We start from the raw sequence: 18,033 nt of genomic DNA, 5'->3' as shown, positions 1-18,033 counted from the left end.
TTACAGCATTACGGTGCACAGTACCTCCCAACATGAGACAGTGAAAAAAAGTCTTTACCACTTGTCCTACAGGATGGTAAGTCACAGTTTGCTGGGACAGGCTGTTCAAACTCTGACATTTGCAGTCTACTAACATTCTTGCATGCTTTTGAATTTGCAAGTTAATTTTAAGATTTCTAAAGTAACAAAATACATCAGTGTATTTCTGGGAGCTCTTACTGAAAGCACAAAGGGAGACCTGTAAAGCAGTTTCATACTCCATCTTTGAAAAAAAGTTACACGATTTAACATATAGCTGAGTTAACTTGATTTTCAAAAAACCTCTTCCAGTAACTGCTGAAACAAAGCAATTAACTGTAAACTGTTTTTTATTTATGGAAAATGGAATGCTTCATTAACAAACATTTTAATTGGGATATGAACAACACATTACAAAACAAATGAGTTCACATTGGCTTGAGGATATAATATGGCAGCAGCTTAAAAAGAAAAAAATTACACTTACAGTAACCCATAAGTTACGATTAATGGTAACCCTGGGTAACAGATTCATTTCTGTTGCCATCTTGCATTAAAAATTAAAACACATTCAGTAGCGACGGTTGAAACGGGGATCATTGGGTCTGTTTGCTCTCTCCTGGCCAGCAAATCCTTCTCCTTGCATTCCTCCTCCATGCATCATCTGGCTTTGGTTGCCACCTTGCATGAAACCTCCACGCCTACAAAAAATTTTAATTTTCTCTTGTGACTCTGGCTGTAAGGCTGAGAGAATGCATGTTGTTTACACTTCCTGTGTGATTTTTCACTCTTCAGTAAGATGCACTAGATAAAAACCATGGGAATATTTTATTATTCCCTGGCATCTAAATAACAAATCAGATAACTGATGCTCTCATAAAAATGTTCCATTTTTTGGGGGGGGGGGGGGGCGGGCGGGAAGGGCGCTAATTTAAATACAACAGATGTCCTTTAAGGACAAGGGAAACTGGAACAAGAACAAATGCTTTGCCCCTCATAACATTCTTACCCTGACATGCCTCCACGATGCATCACATGGCCAGGTCTGCCTCTACCTCCACCTAAAAAAGTTCAAAAGTTCAAAAAGTTCACTTCCTTTATATCCATAGTAACAATTTTACTTCATCTCCAAGGCTAATAATGCCTGTAATTTCTGCTAGAGGTAGCACACCTAATGAGCTCTTATGCAAAAAGCATACCTTGCCATCTCTCATGATCCCGTCCTATCATTCCTCCATCCACATTGCTTTGCCATGAACGATCTTGATGTCCTTCAAACTTTCGACCGTGATCTCCCCAGTCACGTCCATCCCTGCAAAGGTATTAAATTCATGTAATTTCATGTTAGCTGGAGCATACAAAATAGATTCAAATAGAACACCACAAACATATTCAAAGTATTTACCAAGATGCATGCCTATCCTATATTTATACTGGACACCTGTTTAGTCAAATCTTGTTAATTAGCCTTCTGCACAAATCTCCCTACCATGACATATAAAAAACAGGATTTTCTTAATCTGGTTCACACTACATTGATGCCCCCCGATTCTTTCTCCAAATATCCCAGCTTTCTGTTTTGACCATCAAACTATTTTTGGTGTGTTCTGTAGGTTGGCTTACTCATAGGATTAAAAAAAAAGTGCATATCTTTTACTGACTTGTTTTCCTTTCAAAGGCTGACAGGATGGTCCTGCCAACAGCTACAAATTACAAACCAGGGAAGAAAGACTACCACGAAAATGTGAAGCCTTGATAGAAACATAAGCAAAAGTTAATTAAAACCATGAGGACTTCCAGATGTGAAGTTGTTTAAAAAAAATCATGCCAAGATATATGTTTTGATGCAAAGGCAATTGAAAGAACCACTCATTTGTAGTCCATCCAGCAGAGGACAGACTCAGGTAAAACGTGGATAAAGTAAAACTGTGCTTCCAAAACTGCATCCAGGTTTTACACATGAAAATGTTTATAAGGTGCACATGAAAAAACATTCTCATGCATACTTACCGGGACTGTGGGGGGATCCCTCTACTTTCACTCATTCTTCTGTCAGATCCGTAGCTACCCCAACTCTCCCGAGAGTCCCGTGAATGTCGGTCCGGTCCTCCGTGGCGCTCATCTGGATAATGCTAGAAGACAAAAAACATTTATAAGAATGCCCAAATCTGACTCTATAATTGTTAAAAGTAACTCAGCTGCAATTACTCAATCTCACAGCTTAGCCATCAGCAAAGGGCATTTGAGGATTCCAGGACTCCACAAAAATCATCTCTCACTGCTTGAATCTGCCCTGATAGTCTTCCCCTTTCCCCCTGCCCACTCAAAACCCTGCAAACGTCTTTACCAGTTTTGCTGTTATTTCCAAATGACCTAGTAGAGTGAAGCTTCCTCAGTGACCTGCTTACTTAGTTCCATGGGTATTTTGTACCTCTGCAATTTCTCTATAATCATTTGCAATAGTCTACCTCTTTTGGCATGCTTCACTTGTTTTGTTTACAGCATGTCAAAATAACTGTATCTGACTTTTATAATGAACAAGTATCCAAACTACTATTCATCCTTACCTACTAAAGAAAAAAGAACAATCTTATAATGGATATGTATTTCGGTCTACATAATTTACTTGTTAACTACTGAAATTTAATCTGACACACACTATGGGAATCTGGGTTATAAAAAATTAGACATTTTGTAGCTTTATAAAGCAATTATCTAAAAGCAACTCACTTGTCCATCCCGATCTCCCATCATTGTTCTTGATCCATCTCTCCTACAAACAGCCAATTCAAATCAGATTCCATTAGTAAAATATACAGTAGTCTGTAACAACCCAATTAGTGTAGGACTTTCACAGATGAAAAATCCTGCTTCCATGTAGTGCCAACAAATAGCTGGAATATATGGAAGCCATGACACATTTTAGCTTGCTGGAAAACATAATCAGTCCTAAGGTATAAAACAGAATATTCTTGGTTTGAGATAGGTCCCTGGTGGAAAATGCTAGGTGTCTACAGTATTATTTAGATTTTTTTCAGAATCCTACCAAAAAAAAAAAAAAAAGTGTGAAACAGCATCACAAGCAGAACATTCTGAACAAGCCTGCCAAAAGGTTTAACTCATGGCATAGTACAGATCTCTTCAGGGTTATATAAGATTTCAAAAGCAAGTCCACAGCCACTAAGCCACACTTAAAAAATAAAGTGCAAAACAAACACACAGTACACAAAAGGCAGCAAAATGCAACATTAAACACATTTTTGCCTTTTGGTTTCAGGCAACACAGTGAAGGTAAAACACCAACCTGTCTATTGAGTGGTCTTGATAACGGCCACGATCCCGATGATCAAAGTCATGGAAGCGATCCTGGCGACTGAAATCTGAATGGTACCTATCATTCATTGCCATACGTTTTGCTTCTGGCCAGTATGGGTCATCTCTCCTGAGAGAAAAAGCATATTCATTTTAGTTGAGACTGATTTTTAAAATTGTTCTCTCCCTCTAAACCATGCAAGCCAGAAGCACATAAATAAGTTCAAAAAGGGATTAGACAAATTCAGAGAGGTAGGTTGTTGGGGCTATGAAACACGATCATCTCAATGCAACCTACCGCTGCAGAATACTGGAAGCTGAGAGTGTATGGAAGGAGAAAGATAGCTTTTCATAGTGCAGGCTGACAAGACAGAACCTAGCAGCATGTTTTCCATTGTATTTAACATGTTTGCCACTTGTATTTGCTGGCTTTACCTGCCATCTATGTCATACGGTCTTCTCATTGCAGACCGACGTTCCTGTTCATAGCGCAATTGCTCATGCTGGCGTCGCAGTTCTTCTCTTTCTCGCTGAATGCGATCTTGTTCTCTTCTCCTTTCGTGCTCTATGTGCATTCTTTCTCTCTCCAGTCTTTCCCTTTCCATTCGTTCTCGTTCAAGACGCTGTCTTTCAATTTCCAGTCTCTCACGAGCAATCTCAAGCCTCTCCCTTTCTTCTCGTTCCCGGATAGTTTGCAGGTGCTGCTGTCTTTCCCGACGCTCACGTGTGCTATTTTAACAGAAATGAAAGGTTACAGATCTAATACTTAAACAAGTAAATGAAGGTAAAGGGAAGAGAAGATTAAATCCACAATATTTGCAAAGTTGGGTCAATTCCTCTAAATTAGATGCAGGGGAGGGGGACAGGGAGGGCAGACACCCAATATACACACGAATTACTTTATTCGGCGGCTGATTGTATTGCTCCCAAAGTATCCATTTGTGGGGGCAAATAATCCTGTACCGTCATGAGAATTTGAATCCAAATGCCCCAAGCTCTTTCCTTCTATTCAAATATAACATCCAGCTCTAAAGAAGCAGGAAAGATGAGCTGGGTAATATGCTTCTACTACAGCTCAGAAATCCACTTAGGATAGATGAGCTTTTCTATCTCCATTAAGAATGATGAAAGCATTTCCCCCCCTACCCAATTCAGCTTTCCTTAGGTAAGTTACAAACTTCTGTAACGACTGGAAAATGCCTCAACATGGAATTCAGACCACAGCTCTAGCAAGGAATTTGAAGTATAGCCATTACCACCTCTCTCCTGTATCAAACATCATGAAAAGAAAAAAAACCTCAAATGTAATTAAGTACCCGAATTAGGTTCTTAATTAAAAGGATCCAAAGTGGAAACTTTGAAGGGTTGCTGAAAAATCCCACAAGTTCTCTACAGACACAATGTATTTAAATACAAAAATATTCATCTTGTTTTATTTCAAATGCTATGGAGACTCTGAATACTGTGACAAGGCAAGGTCTTATTTTGAGAAAGATAAGCCTTCTCCTGGCCTTTCCTGGTATATTTGGGTGCAGGGAGTTCAGAATTACCATTTCTCTACTAAAATGTATTCTCTGCTAAGGAGAGCAGCATATTTAACCAATCTAAAAACCAACATCTACAAAATGGAAAAAACACCAAAGGATTTCAAGCTTAATATTCAAAACAAGTAGTGTCAACAATCAGTGCTTTTCCAATTCAATAGGTATGTGACCCAGAAACATATAACTAACTACAAATAGAGAACAAATTAGAAAACTTTTCATTTCTTAATCACTTAAATTAAAAGAAAGTTATCTTCATTCTAGGGAAAAAAAAATCAAACAATTTCACTGTTGCTCTTACCGGCGCTGTTCTGCCTCTCTCATTTTTCGTTGTGCTTTAATTTTGTCAAATGGCACTATGCCTTGTCTCTCTCTGCTCTCTGATTTGCGATCCTGACTCTTAATGCTCTGTATTTAATATTGAAATAGAAAAACTTAAGGGAGTACATTTACAAAAGCAAAACTGTAACAAACAATACTCTAAGCAGTATTTCCATCCATACACGTGTCGAAGCTTGGTCCTCGCATTAAAAAAAAAAAAAGTTGTGCTTTTTTAACATTGCAGAAACATCATATATTAACACAGAAGACTTAGGTTCCCTCATTTAGTTTGGCTGGATTTCATTGCTGAATATGGTATCAGCCATATGAAAAGTATTTTACTAATTAAGATCTAAATCCGTATTATAGAAACTGTCATCAGACAAATCAGTAAGTGTAGGTTATATGTTGCTCAGCAGGATTCAGTATCTGTTTTTAAGCAAAACTTATATATAGTGTTCCTCTGCAGAAACATTACTTACTCTGTCTTTTGATGTAGTTGATGTTTTCACACTAATAACAGGTTCTCCTTTGGATTTATCCATTACTACTGTTCTTTCTGTTCCTTTACTTCCTAAATAAATTGGAGGTTGAAGGGGAAGAGATGAGGGGAGGGGGGAAGAACTCTATTACACAGGTCATTCCTTTCAGTTCTAGAAGTCATCTCCTCTAAAATGTGAAACAGGCATTTAATCCTCTCGTCAAAAAACATTTAATCACCTACAATTATCCCAAGCATTTCTGTTAAGGATGAAATAATGTCACCCCCTCCATCCCCTCAAATTACACTATTTGGATTTCCACCCGAGAACCTCAACACATTCCCGAAACACTGGCAGGTTTGAAAATAACTAACTGCTATCAATTGTTCACATTTAACTGTGTTTTTTACACTTTGAAAAAACAGTAGCAAAATTACCTGATTTGGTAGTTTTAGGTTGATCTGATGAACCAGGCTTCAGTTCATCTTTATCTTTTCTTTCTTTTTCATCTTTGTCTTCTGCTTTTTTAGAATCATCTTTTTGGTCAGATTTCTCATCCCTTTTAACACTGCCAGCTCTACAAATAGATATCGATAGAGATTAGAGTGATATACAGTAAGAGAAAAGAAAATTGAGGGAGAGGAAAAAAATGCTAGCAACACAATAACGAAGTAGAGTTCTGATGTGCCAAAAGAGTCATAATTAGATTTCTACAGATTTTCTTCTACAACTTCTTCTGCTATAATATATAATCAGACCATGCTATGCAGTTTTCATAAAAAGCTAGCTGAGATTCAGGTAATTCAACTATATGCAAAATTAAAAAATCTATACCACCATGTGCTTAATGCCCACAAAGATTCTTATAAGAAGACATGACAATTTATGAAGTGCAAATGTGAAGCATTTTTGTGGTGCTGCTGCCAAACACAAGGAAGTTACTACTACACAGTAACCAGGCAAGCCTTTCTGAGCACTAGATGAAACACAGGCAGAAAGTCTGTCAGCAAATAGCATTTAATAGGAACTATTATGCAAGAAAATAATTAAAGCAAAGGACTTAATGTCTTTCAGCTACTCTCACTAATACTAAAGTGGAAAAAAGCATAGTGCTATAGAAGAACACATTCTGCGAAAAGGATCTTGGAAAACTGATCTTTAACTGTGATGGCATCAACATGAGAAAGCCCTGTTCTCACGAGTAGGATTTAAAGAAAAAACAGAGTGACACGTTGATCAAAATTCTCAGGTGGCCTTTTCCATAGATTTATGACAACAGAGTACCACAATCTCTTCTGAAAAACAAGTGTAGCTAAAATAAAAGGCATGCTTGAGAATGCAAGATTCGACTGACTAGCTTAAAGCACATAATGGAAACATGAAAGTGAGGGACTGAACATCAACAGCAGTATATTTTGTAGTAAAAATTGCAAAGATGAACTCTTTTTGAACGTTTGCCACAGAGGTTTCTTAACTTTGTTTTTCCTGACAAATCAACCTAAATTGAAGAAAGCAAAACATCAACAGACACAGAATTTGTAAAACAATACCTCTCACTGACTGTTTCTTTCTTCACGTCACCTTCTTTTTTTTCAATCGGCTTCTTCCCAGCAGGTTCATTTTTTGCCTGAAATTTATTTTGCACATCAGCAACTGAGAATGTGGTCTCAATTGTTTGCACAATCTAATGCTGATGAGATATCTTTGGGGAATAGTACTCACTTTTTCTACAGAAATTATTTTCCCATGTAACTCCGTTTTGTGGAGATAAGTAATACATTTTGTTGCTTCCTCAGCTGTAGACATTGTAACAAAGCCATAACAGCGAGCACCAGGACTACGAGCATTGGTGACCACTTTTGCACCAACCACCTTTCCAAAAGGAAGAAAGATGCATTAGCCTCACTGTAATGAGTACCCACCATTTAACAGCAAGAAGTGCAAGCTCCATTTCTACTCTGCTTTATTCCTGTCCATCATCATTTATGAGAGGTCTATTTTTAACAGATGAACAAACACAAAAGAAATATTTTTTGGCGCCAAGCATTCTTCTGTTGCCAATGCAATGCTGCAAAACCTGAATCAACAGAGGGCACTCAAAGAGTAAACTCTGTTTGGGGGGGGGGGGGGAGGGGGGAGGTTACCTTTACATCAACAACATCATTTTGTTGAAGGGCAACAAAGGGAATAAGACCCTAGCACACATTTGTAAGAAAACTTCCACCCACGTGCCAATGCTTGCTCAACAACCTGCTAAGTCCCATTCCCCTTCAAAAAAAATGTTGCTTTTTGAGTCACTGCTAAGAGGCAGACACAGAATGTTTTTTGTAATCCTGTTTAAGAAACAGGAAGTTTTCCCAAAGAAACATAGCTTTGAAAGGCCTACATAAAACACACAAGTCTTTTCGTAAATGTTGTCTACTTATGCAGATAGATTTAATAGAGCTCACTTTGTATTAATAGAAATAAATTTCACAGAAGCTTCATATTTTAAAGTACAGTTGAATAAAGAACATACTTTTGAGCACTGCATTTACTGCAGATATAATTTTACCTCTTGGAAGCTCTGCCTCTGCTAATACTCCAAAGAGAAGAACAATAATTTTATTTTAACTGACTAAACGTTACTAAGGCACCTAAGCAGAGGCAAATACTAAGGTAGCTGTCACAAATTTTTTTAATTACATGTTTTACATTCTGTGCTACTTCTCTACGGTCAACACATTCCAGCTTACCAGATGGAATTTTGAACAGATAAATGGAAGACAAATACTGCATTTTTTTAATGGTATGCAGGGGAAAAGGTTTGATTTAATTTGCAAACAGCAGTAGTTGCACGACATTCAAACAATCTCATAGCTGTACTACACTTAATTCATTTTTGTGTTTATTGCAAGGTGGCAATGTAGATTCTACAGTATTTCTTTAGTTAAACATTCAGTAACCCATTGCTAGCACATACAGCTTTCTCTAACTACAACCTGCTGACAAAGTCATCCGTAAATATGTTGCAAGGTTTTTAGAAAAATACTTAATAATCATCTCAGTGCAAGAAAAGTTATTACTGCTGGCACCTGTCTTCTATTAAACTAGTTCTTTCAACTTCCCAATTGATAGGGAGATTTAATTTGCCATTTTGTCTATCATTAATAACTACAGTGAAAACATCCAAAGAGGTGCTTTTTTAAGCAACGGTGTCCTCTTGAGACAAAAATAAGCTTTCCAGTACTGAAGACAATTCTTAAATGCTCCACAATAAGTATGTTTCAACATTTACTGCATATTTTACTCAGGCCTAAAATGCCTTTAGTAAATAGCATTAAACTCACTGCTTACTGTGAATTCTCAATGAGTGAAGATATTATGATAGTACAGCACAGGAGACAAACATATTCAAACAGCCATTAGCTGTTTCAAATAAAGAACTGGAAATGGAATTTTACTTTTATTTAGCAATGAAAAATACAATAAGAAAAGCTTAGGCAGTCATTCAGTGGGAACTTGTGCAACTTTTTTCTTGTTGTTCTACAATATTTTTGATAATTCCGTTCTTTTCACTGGTATTCTCTGTGGCAGGAACATAGGAAGCCTTATTAAGAGAGATTCAAGTGAAAATACTGAAAGACTTACCTTCCCATATTTGCTAAAAAGATTCTTCAAATCTGTAGCTCTGGTAGTGGAGGCAAGTCCACTCACCCAAAAGTTTCTACTAGAACTGCTAGTATTGCGACCTAATTAGAAACAAAACAAAACAAAACAAAACCCAGACCCCTGATTATTTCAGCAATTTCTAAATCAAAAAGGAGCAGTTCCACAAACCTTGCATGTTTTAAATCACAGAGCAAATGAAGTGTAACGTGTAACACTCCCCTCCAGTGTTTCATATTCCTAAAGGCAGTTAGTACTGAAGTCCAAAATTTTTAAGATGAAACTACAAGCTTTGATTGGTGCGACAGAAGCGTATTATGTCATTCTTCAGAGATGCCTTAGTCCAAACAGTTTGTTATTTGGAGTAACTGTGGCTCTTCAGAATGTGTCTGGAGAGATCCCAATAACTCTGCACTTAAAGAAAAACGCTGAAGACCTGCAAGGTCTGCAGAACTGTGTTACTACCTTTGTGTGCTCATGTCTTGCCCTCCTTACCTCCAAGACTCCAAAGAAGTGATGATGGGATGCAGATTAACCATAACTCTCAAGAAATGACATTCACCATAAAGAAAGCATGAAAATCTCCCTGAATTTCTGCTCACATGGATCCCAACAGGGGTACTAAGAGTTCACCTATCGCTTCAGTTGAGGGAGTCAGAAAAGTCCTGGTTTAATTTAACTACATAAGAATTGCAGGACCCCTAATCTGGCATTGGAACTAGGGGTTTTTTTGTTGTTTTTTTAAATAAACAAATGCTTACGAACTCGCAAAATCTGAAAATCCAAGGCCTAGTGATTAAAAAGACTTCAAGTTGAACTCAAACGCTGACATACGAATCTCTAAAGCACAATTAGTTCTTAGGTAGTATAAGAACTCATATATAAGAACTCATACTCTAGATATCTCTCTATTGCTCATACTCTAGATATCTCTGCTGCTTGAGGGAAAGAGAATAGGTGCTAGTAGCTGGCAGACTGCACTGAATGATTGACTTAGGCTCATCTCCATAAACTCAGTTGTGACAAGTCCAACCAGCTCTTCCATAATTTCACTGATTCCCAGTTGAGTTCTCTTTTACTGAAGAGTGAAACCAGGGAAGAATCTTTATCTGTTTTCTAAAGGTTATGATTTACTCAAATTTTAGTATTTGCTTGTCAACTTGAAGCACTTAAGTTGGGATACTGATTCCAGTCTCCTCTGAAATATCGTTACTGTCCTTTTATTAGTCTTGATAGCGTTAAGTTGCATAGACTCCTACAAACTGCGTGAAGCAGGTCTCAGTCTAGCTATCTGCATTTGTGCCACATGTTATTTTCCTTGGAGGTTTAAGAAATTTCTCAGAATTGCTTTCACTGAGCGGGAATATTTCTTCCAAAACCTTTCTTACATGCTATCTTTATTCAGGTATCTTTCCTTTAAAGATCAAGAGAAAAACAGAAGGGTGCACCACAGATATTCTTAGAAAAATACATAAAAAGAAAAGCAGACCTCTTTTTTCCTTTGCATAAATAAATAAATAAATATTATCCAGAAAGAGGAGGGCAATTCTGGATATTTAAAAACTGCATAGATTCCAATGCTTTCCTACCAAAATATACCATCTAATACAAAACCAGTGTTTACCAAAACAATCGTTAGATTTTTTTAACTTTCATTTTTAAAAAGAAACATACCTTTCTCATCTTTTGAGATTATCTTTGTATCTGCATCCTCAACAGGGCTAAAGACAAAAGATCATGTTATTCAAGTCAGAAGGAAAAATGACTAACTATAAATTATGAAAATGCTAAAATTAAATACCTACCAGAAAAAATGTTGCAAACAAAAACACACCTTTGTATGCTTGATTTAAGAAATCTGACAGGAAATAAGGCACGTCAGATTCTTAAACAGCCTTATATTTGGAAGAAGTTTAAAAATAAGAGTAATTTAAGAAAACAACCTTTGAAGGTTGAGGAAGGAAAGAAATCAAACCCTCTGTGTTTACAAAAGATCTGCACAAGGAGAAATAAAACAGATTCTTTAGGAATAGGCTACAATTTCACCAGTCTTGGTGGCCAATTGAAGGAAACAGCTTATTCGCATCACTTAATGACCAATGAAAAAAGATAGCATCTGGTCTAGAACGGAGAAAAAACAAACCTCTTTTTCTGATCACCGCCCTCACTGGTTGAGGACTCTTTAGTAGCAGGGGATTCCTCAGAATTAGCTTTGTCTTCTGTTTTCTTGGCATCTTCTTTGCTATCTTTGGCTTCGGGACCTGCGCCTTTTTCCGCTGTTTCCCCACTAGAGACTTCCAGGCCTTGGGATCGCTTGCTACTCTGATCGCTTAGGGTCTCTACCACTAAAGATTCAGAGTCCGGTTTCTCTTCCTCTATTGTCTGTTCACTTGTCTCCCCTTTTGCTACAACTAAACGCTTTGCTTCCTTCCTTGCCAAAGCTTGTGCTGATTTGCTGTCCAAATCTAAAGCATCTTCCTCCAACTGAGCAGCAGCAAGAGCGTCCTCTTCCTCGGCTAGCCTCTTGCCTGGCACCACGTTACTTGCTTCCTGTGCATGTGGCTGCTCCACTTCGGAAGTTTCTTCGTTAAGTAGTTCAGATTTACAAGTTTCCCCCAAAATGTCGAGTATTTTCTCATTTTCTACGGATTTAACAGGAATAGAATGGCACAAGATTTAATCACCAGGGAAATACAGCAATCACAAATGTGGAACTGGCATGGCTGCCACACTAACACCAAGAGAACTTCTAAGCTACACAGAGATTGGAAAACCCTAGTGTACACAGTGTTAAAACTACTACGCTAGCTGCAGTCTGACAAACTACTGTATCAACCCTAAAATGTTACAGGGAAGAAAAATGCCCCCACAGATTTAACAAAAACCTTCTGGCTGATCCTTGACATTCTTCATGAAATCGTTCAGGTCTGTTTCTTCTCTATTTAGCTTCCAAAGTCCAAGATGCTTAACTGATTATATCAATGCATTGAAAGTTCAATTTTTAAATTTCTCTGAAATTCTTTTAGCAGACAGTCCAACATGAGAACTGGGCATCTTCTGATGGTGCATGAGTGTGTTTGCAGTCCAGAAATTGAAAAGTATCTGTATGGAATTTCCAGGAAGAAACTCTCTTCTTTCTTCTGTATCCAGTAACTAATCTTTAAATTTTAATGCCCTACAATATCTTTTTACTGCTTTCACTGCTCTCTACTCAGTTACAGAGTTAAGGTGTATGCGATATCACAAGATCTGTTTACAAGTAGAATCTTTAGCTTTTAGACTGTGATTAACTTCTCTAAATCCATTTATGTAGTTTAACAGGTTTTTAAACCATTTCACTTCACTGAAAATATTTCAAAGATGACAAGCATTACTTCACAGATCTGGGGATATGATTGGGTTTCCAATCTCTATGACCCTGCATGATCTGGATTGTTCATCATAAAAATAATGCAAATTATATGTTTTTTTTTTTTTACTAGTTAATGGTTTAAAAAGTATTAGTTGAAAAGACAGGAATATGTTTTTCTTTAACAGTACCTGGCTCCAAGTGTAGTTTCTCCATTTTCTGTATGGGAAAATGAACACAGAATCAGGATTTTTATAAATATATATTGCAACACAGAATAATACCCCCCCCCCCCAGAAGATTTAAAACTATACCAATTTGCCTACTACAGTTCACTCTGGTTTTCACAGTCCATTTGAACTGAGTATTTTTTATATATATATTTCTTTTCCAAACTAAAGCAAAATCAAAATTTCAACCACAATCGTGTCCTCGTAGCTGATGTGGAAAGTTAAAGAAACAGAGCAATAAAGCACTTTTGTGTATCACATCAACTACAGAGTGAAAACAAAAAAATACCCCATATTGCATATTTGTACTACTTGATATAATTAGTAGGAGAAAGATGAAACCATTTTTGAAAATCAAACTAACGCTACTTTTCCCAAGCAAGGAAAAGCATCAGAATACTCTTGGAATACTTTATTTTGGGGCACAGTTTTTGTTCTAGTACAAGAACATTCTTTGCAACAGAAGTGGAGCAGGAGGAAGTCTTAATAGCAAATGAAAAAGTAGAGACAAACAGATGACACTGTCATTTGGCAGATAGAAGTAAGATCAGTTATGTGCTAAATTCTGGTAAAATGTTGGGTTTTGTCATGTTTTCTCTTTTGTAGTATGAGCACAGAGTGAATATTCTTAATCTGAAATACAGCTACATTTTCAATTTACCTTCATTTCAATTAGTTCAGAAGAAGAGGCATCTAAATTGTTTTCAATTTCATCATTATCTTCCTAAAAGAGTAAAAAAGGAATTATAGCATTCCTTACAGGAAAAAAAGTAACTTAGGTTACTGAGAAATATTACTGTATTCAATTTTCCCTAGGAATAATATAAGAAATACTTTCCAATATCCCAAAGATCTCATTTCCTACTTCAGAATGTTACCCAAGAATGAGGAATGACATACAAATATTCTTGATGATATTAGCAAATGAGTAACTTTTTCCAATTACCTTTTATTTTAATTTCAAAATGATGTTGTCAACTTCAAAGCTATGCTGATTTAGAGAGGAGATATGTTAATGTATGTTTCTTTGGTGACTTTACATAACTTCCCACTTTTTTCCTTCTTTAGTTTCTAACCCCCCCCCAAAAAGTTAGAAATGACAATGACTTAGGTTTCCAGTTTTCTGAGAACAAAACACTTCCCAAAAGTCCTCTTTCCTTAAGATGTGATTTTAAGACTCAACAAAGCTCATCAGTCACATGGTTCACAACAGCTCAAATTTACAGAATACTAAAGATTTGCCTTTCAGGTTAACTGGACATTACTGCAATGACAGTGTACTTCATATGGTAAATGGTAAAAAGTTGAGACAGTCATGATATGTCCAAAATAAAAGAGGTAAGGAGGCAAGAACAGATAGTTACTCTGTTCATTTAGTAGCAGGAGACTCTGCTATAAAAAACATTTCACATTGCTCTCAAACCAAGTCAAAAGACTGGCATTGTCAGAATAGGAGAAACTACAGTACATAAAGATTTTCGTGTTTTAATAGTCTCTATGAGAAAGCCGTACAACCTAAATACTTTCAAAAAGATATCCACATTCTCTCTGCATGGAAAACATACTTCTCTCTCCGTATCTAGATAGAAGGATATCTGTGTATGTGCATATCTCGAAACATATATAAATGGGAAGAGAAATATATTATCTTCAATTCCAGAATAACAGCATCTCTTTCATAGCAAACAAAGTTAGTGCAAGGTAAAGCATGCTGTGACCCTGCTTTATGAATGTTCTAAGCCTCTAATAGATGCAAGAGCACTTACCTTTTAAAGAGTAGGACACAAGAGCTGTTAATGTGAAGTAGAATCCACATTAAATTCATGTCCTATATTACACTGAAGTAACTTGTTTGTGTGGCCATATCCTTATTAATTACCTTCTGAAAATTATAGAGATTTCTAATCACTTACTTCATTTTCTGTTAGCTGATCTGGAAGTTCTTTCATTTCTGCATCAGCATTGTCTTTATGATCTGACAGTGAATCAAGAATATTATCAGGACTATAGTCTTCTCCGCAGTCTACAGCACTGCCGTTATCTATTTCAGCTTCATCTAACACGCTAATATCCATCATGTCAATATCCTGCAAGGTATCCAGACTTGCTTCAATATCCTCCTGCGGAAAGAGAAAGGGCACATGTATATTTATTATGGTTTAAATGATGCATGTGCTTAGTAACTGCAATCATAGTATCACTTACTTGCTCATCTCTAGAGTTTTCTTCTAGTCCATTGTCTTCAACACCTTCTTCTTCTGGTTTTCTTCCTAAAAATAGTATTACTGAAGTGAGAAATAGCACTAAATACCATAATATATCACTAAATATCATAATATCTGTACTCTTTGCTATATTAGCTATTCGAGGCTGAGTCTGTTTCAACAAATAATCATTAAGGCCCTGATCCAGAAGTCCAGTTATGTCTGGAGATAACTGAGGATGATTTACCACTCAGTGAAGGTAACTGGCATGAGCATGAACTAGAAATAGCAGGTGAAGCAGAAATAGTTAGGTGAGCAGCTATATTTTTCAACACCTACACTCCTCTCATTCCACAACACTGCAGTACATAAAAAGAAAACACTCACTAGGAAGATGTTCCACTTAAAAGAACGACCTTATAACGATTACCACAAAAATCTCCCTCTTACCGTTTAAGTCTATTTATTATACAAAATGGAATGAATATTGGCAGCATAAAATGTCTATCCTCATGCTTCATGCAGTCTATGCAGCTAGTGATGTAGAATTAGTCTTCAGGTTTAAGATCTTGGACAAACAAATCATGTTTAGCCATGTTTGTTACCAGCAAACTCGTAATGACTCTTCGAAAACTGCCCTTTCTGTACTTTCACTGTATTATCTCAAAGGAAGTAGTTTATAAAAAAGTGTCCAAAAGTGTCTTTGAACTGTATTTTTACCGCATTATCTCAAAGGGAAGTGGCTTGAAAATAAATTTCCAAAAGTGTCTTTGAAGAACTGGCTATGAACAATTAAAATAAATCATGCCTAACATGGCCCACATCAGTATGTGAAGTTTTTGAAGCAAAACATATTCCAATGACTAATGAGCTATACAGACTAGTTTATTTTCAAAACGAGAATAGTTTATTTTCAAAACAACAATTATAAAATAAATACAATACTAACAAATATTATATGCATTTGTATTTGTGCAGCAATGATTCTTCTTACTTCCAGAGCACTATAATTTGTTGTACTTAAAACCATAGCCCAGTAATGATGGAGGTTCAAGGGCTTTTATGAAAAATGGAAAACATACAAACATAGCTATGGCAAGGGAATTAGTAATCGGGGTGTTGTAGATCAGGATTAATATGCGCTTGCAGATCTTTTCATGGGAGCTTACACTGCAGCTGCTTGCTCTGTGCTTGGCACAATTCTGCACTCAGGGTCACAAGTACTAAAAATACACCTGTGACTTAAAGTCTTGCCTACAGGTTTCAAGACAAGCTAGCAGAGTTATGCTTGGGTCATGTTATTGTTTAAACTTGCCCTCCCTGACTAATGCAACAAAGTTTTACAGTTTTCCATGAAGGAAAAAAAACAGAAAATGAAAAGGTTTTTTTTAATTATTTTCGTGAAATAGAATAAATCAAGATTTTTCTCTAAGTCCCAGCTACTTGTAAACCAAGAAACTGTATTTGTCTGGACTCTGTACCTTTGCTAGTTCTTTTTGGCATTCTCTTGTTGGTCATTTCTGAAGCCACAGGAATTTCGTCAGGATCTCCTCCTTCATCCTCAATGGCCTATTGGAGACAGCAGCATTTTATCTATGGTTTTGTTTGTTTCTATCAACTTTTAAGGATTTGTCAGATGGAAACATTATTACAGTCTCACCCTCCTTGGAAGTCAGAGAGCCAGTCAGCCCTACCATCCATCAGCTACAGAGAACAATAAAGGCCAGCGCAGCACTACCCCAGACAGACCAGGCTATGATTAGGGGTGAGGCTCCCCTGTAGAGTCAGCTCCCTATCCAGGGGACAAGTGTTTCATCTGTACAAAATCGAGAGTGACAGGAACTCAAGCGTATGCGGCAGCGCTTTCTTCTCAAGGTGCAGGCCTAATACAACTCGTAAAAGGAGCAGGACCAACTGCATTACACTGGCCTCAAAGAAGTCAGTGAAAACATCACATTAGGGAAGGGTGGGAGAGATGAAGCCAGGTGAGTGTGCGTGCAGGGTGGTGAAGACGGGATCAGTGGCAGGGCGCCGTGTGTGTGTGTGCTGGGTGTCAGGGAAGGATGTATGCACATCAGGGACCGGGGGGGGGGGGGGGGGGGAGGGGAGGGAAGACCACGGCCACCGGGGAGTGAAATCGGGAAGTAGCAAGTCTGAGAACTAAGGGGAGACAAGGGCGGCAGCCCGGGCGCTGCGGCCTCCGCAAGCAGCTCGGGGCGATGGCACAAAGCCGCGCTGCGGGGGGGCTGCCAGCGGCCCCTGCGAGGGGAGCGGCCCTGCGGCGGCCGAGGAAAGGGGGGCGCCGGTGCTGGCAGACAGCCTGCGGCTCCCGGGGGGCCGGCGCGTGACGCACCCCTGGGGCTGGCGGGCGCGCCGCGGCAGGCCAGTGCCAGGCGCCCCTCCGGGCCTCCCTCGGCACGGTGTCGGGGCCCAAGCGCGCATGCGCCGAAGGCGCTCCGGCAGGGGACAAAGGGCCCGGATGACCCCTCCCCCGCCCCTCTCCCGCCGGGCTCGCCCCCCACCTTCCTTAGCCGCTCCATGAGGACGCTCTTGTTGCCGCCGCTGTCCAGGTTGCGGCGCTTGAGCTCGGCCCGTAGGTCGATGACCCGCAGCTCACTCAGCCGCCGGGTTTCGGGTTCTGAGACGGCAGCCGCAGCCCCACCAAGGGATGTGAAGTCCCCCAGCCCGGCCGCTGATTGACTCTCCGCCATCAAAGCCCCTTCAGTATTCTGCTTCGAGCCCGAACACACGGGGCAATATGGCACAATCAGGCAACTAACGTAGCGATCACAGCACAAAATGGTGGGGAGGCCAAGACGCGCTAAGGGGAGGGGGAGAAAACCCGCTGCGCGCAGGCGCGGTGAGAAGGGCGACGAAACCGGGGGGGGGGGGGGGGGGGGCTGGAGGAACACGTGAGTGACGGCC

At 38.7% G+C, this 18,033-nt stretch overlaps 1 protein-coding gene across 2 annotated transcripts; it reads right to left on the bottom strand.

Annotated features, from left to right (window-relative positions):
• Positions 1-350: 350 nt before the first annotated feature.
• On the bottom strand, positions 351-17,980 carry LOC112988075 (scaffold attachment factor B1-like). 2 transcript variants are annotated; one of them, XM_026108296.2, is made up of 21 exons: positions 17,631-17,980; positions 16,590-16,677; positions 15,110-15,174; positions 14,818-15,024; positions 13,566-13,628; positions 12,866-12,893; positions 11,469-11,967; positions 11,000-11,046; positions 9,308-9,408; positions 7,400-7,549; positions 7,228-7,304; positions 6,115-6,254; positions 5,678-5,769; positions 5,176-5,282; positions 3,766-4,059; positions 3,323-3,460; positions 2,749-2,791; positions 2,029-2,150; positions 1,218-1,330; positions 1,028-1,079; positions 351-719 (listed from the first exon to the last, which is right to left on the bottom strand). In XM_026108296.2, the coding sequence occupies exons 1-21, from the start codon at positions 17,817-17,819 to the stop codon at positions 590-592; spliced, it is 2,745 nt and encodes a 914-aa protein (XP_025964081.1). In that variant the 5' UTR covers positions 17,820-17,980; the 3' UTR covers positions 351-589. The 2 variants fall into 2 exon arrangements, with proteins under 2 accessions (XP_025964081.1, XP_025964082.1); XM_026108297.2 differs by lacking the exon at positions 351-719 and adding an exon at positions 737-822.
• Positions 17,981-18,033: the final 53 nt, after the last annotated feature.

Source organism: Dromaius novaehollandiae, chromosome 25, assembly GCF_036370855.1.
Source record: "Dromaius novaehollandiae isolate bDroNov1 chromosome 25, bDroNov1.hap1, whole genome shotgun sequence".
NCBI lineage: Eukaryota > Metazoa > Chordata > Aves > Casuariiformes > Dromaiidae > Dromaius > Dromaius novaehollandiae.
Note: the sequence above shows the minus strand (reverse complement) of the source record. Positions and strands in the feature narration are given on the sequence as shown.

Bases quoted from the DNA above. Each gene is read 5' to 3' on its own strand.
- LOC112988075 (XM_026108296.2), bottom strand. From the start codon at position 17,819: ATGGCGGAGAGTCAATCAGCGGCCGGGCTGGGGGACTTCACATCCCTT. The intron at 11,968-12,865 runs GTACTGTTAAAG...TTAAATCCGTAG, and splicing joins GAAACTACACTTGGAGCCAG to AAAATGAGAAAATACTCGAC. The intron at 2,151-2,748 runs GTGAGTTGCTTT...TTTGTCTTCTAG, and splicing joins TGGGAGATCGGGATGGACAA to CATTATCCAGATGAGCGCCA.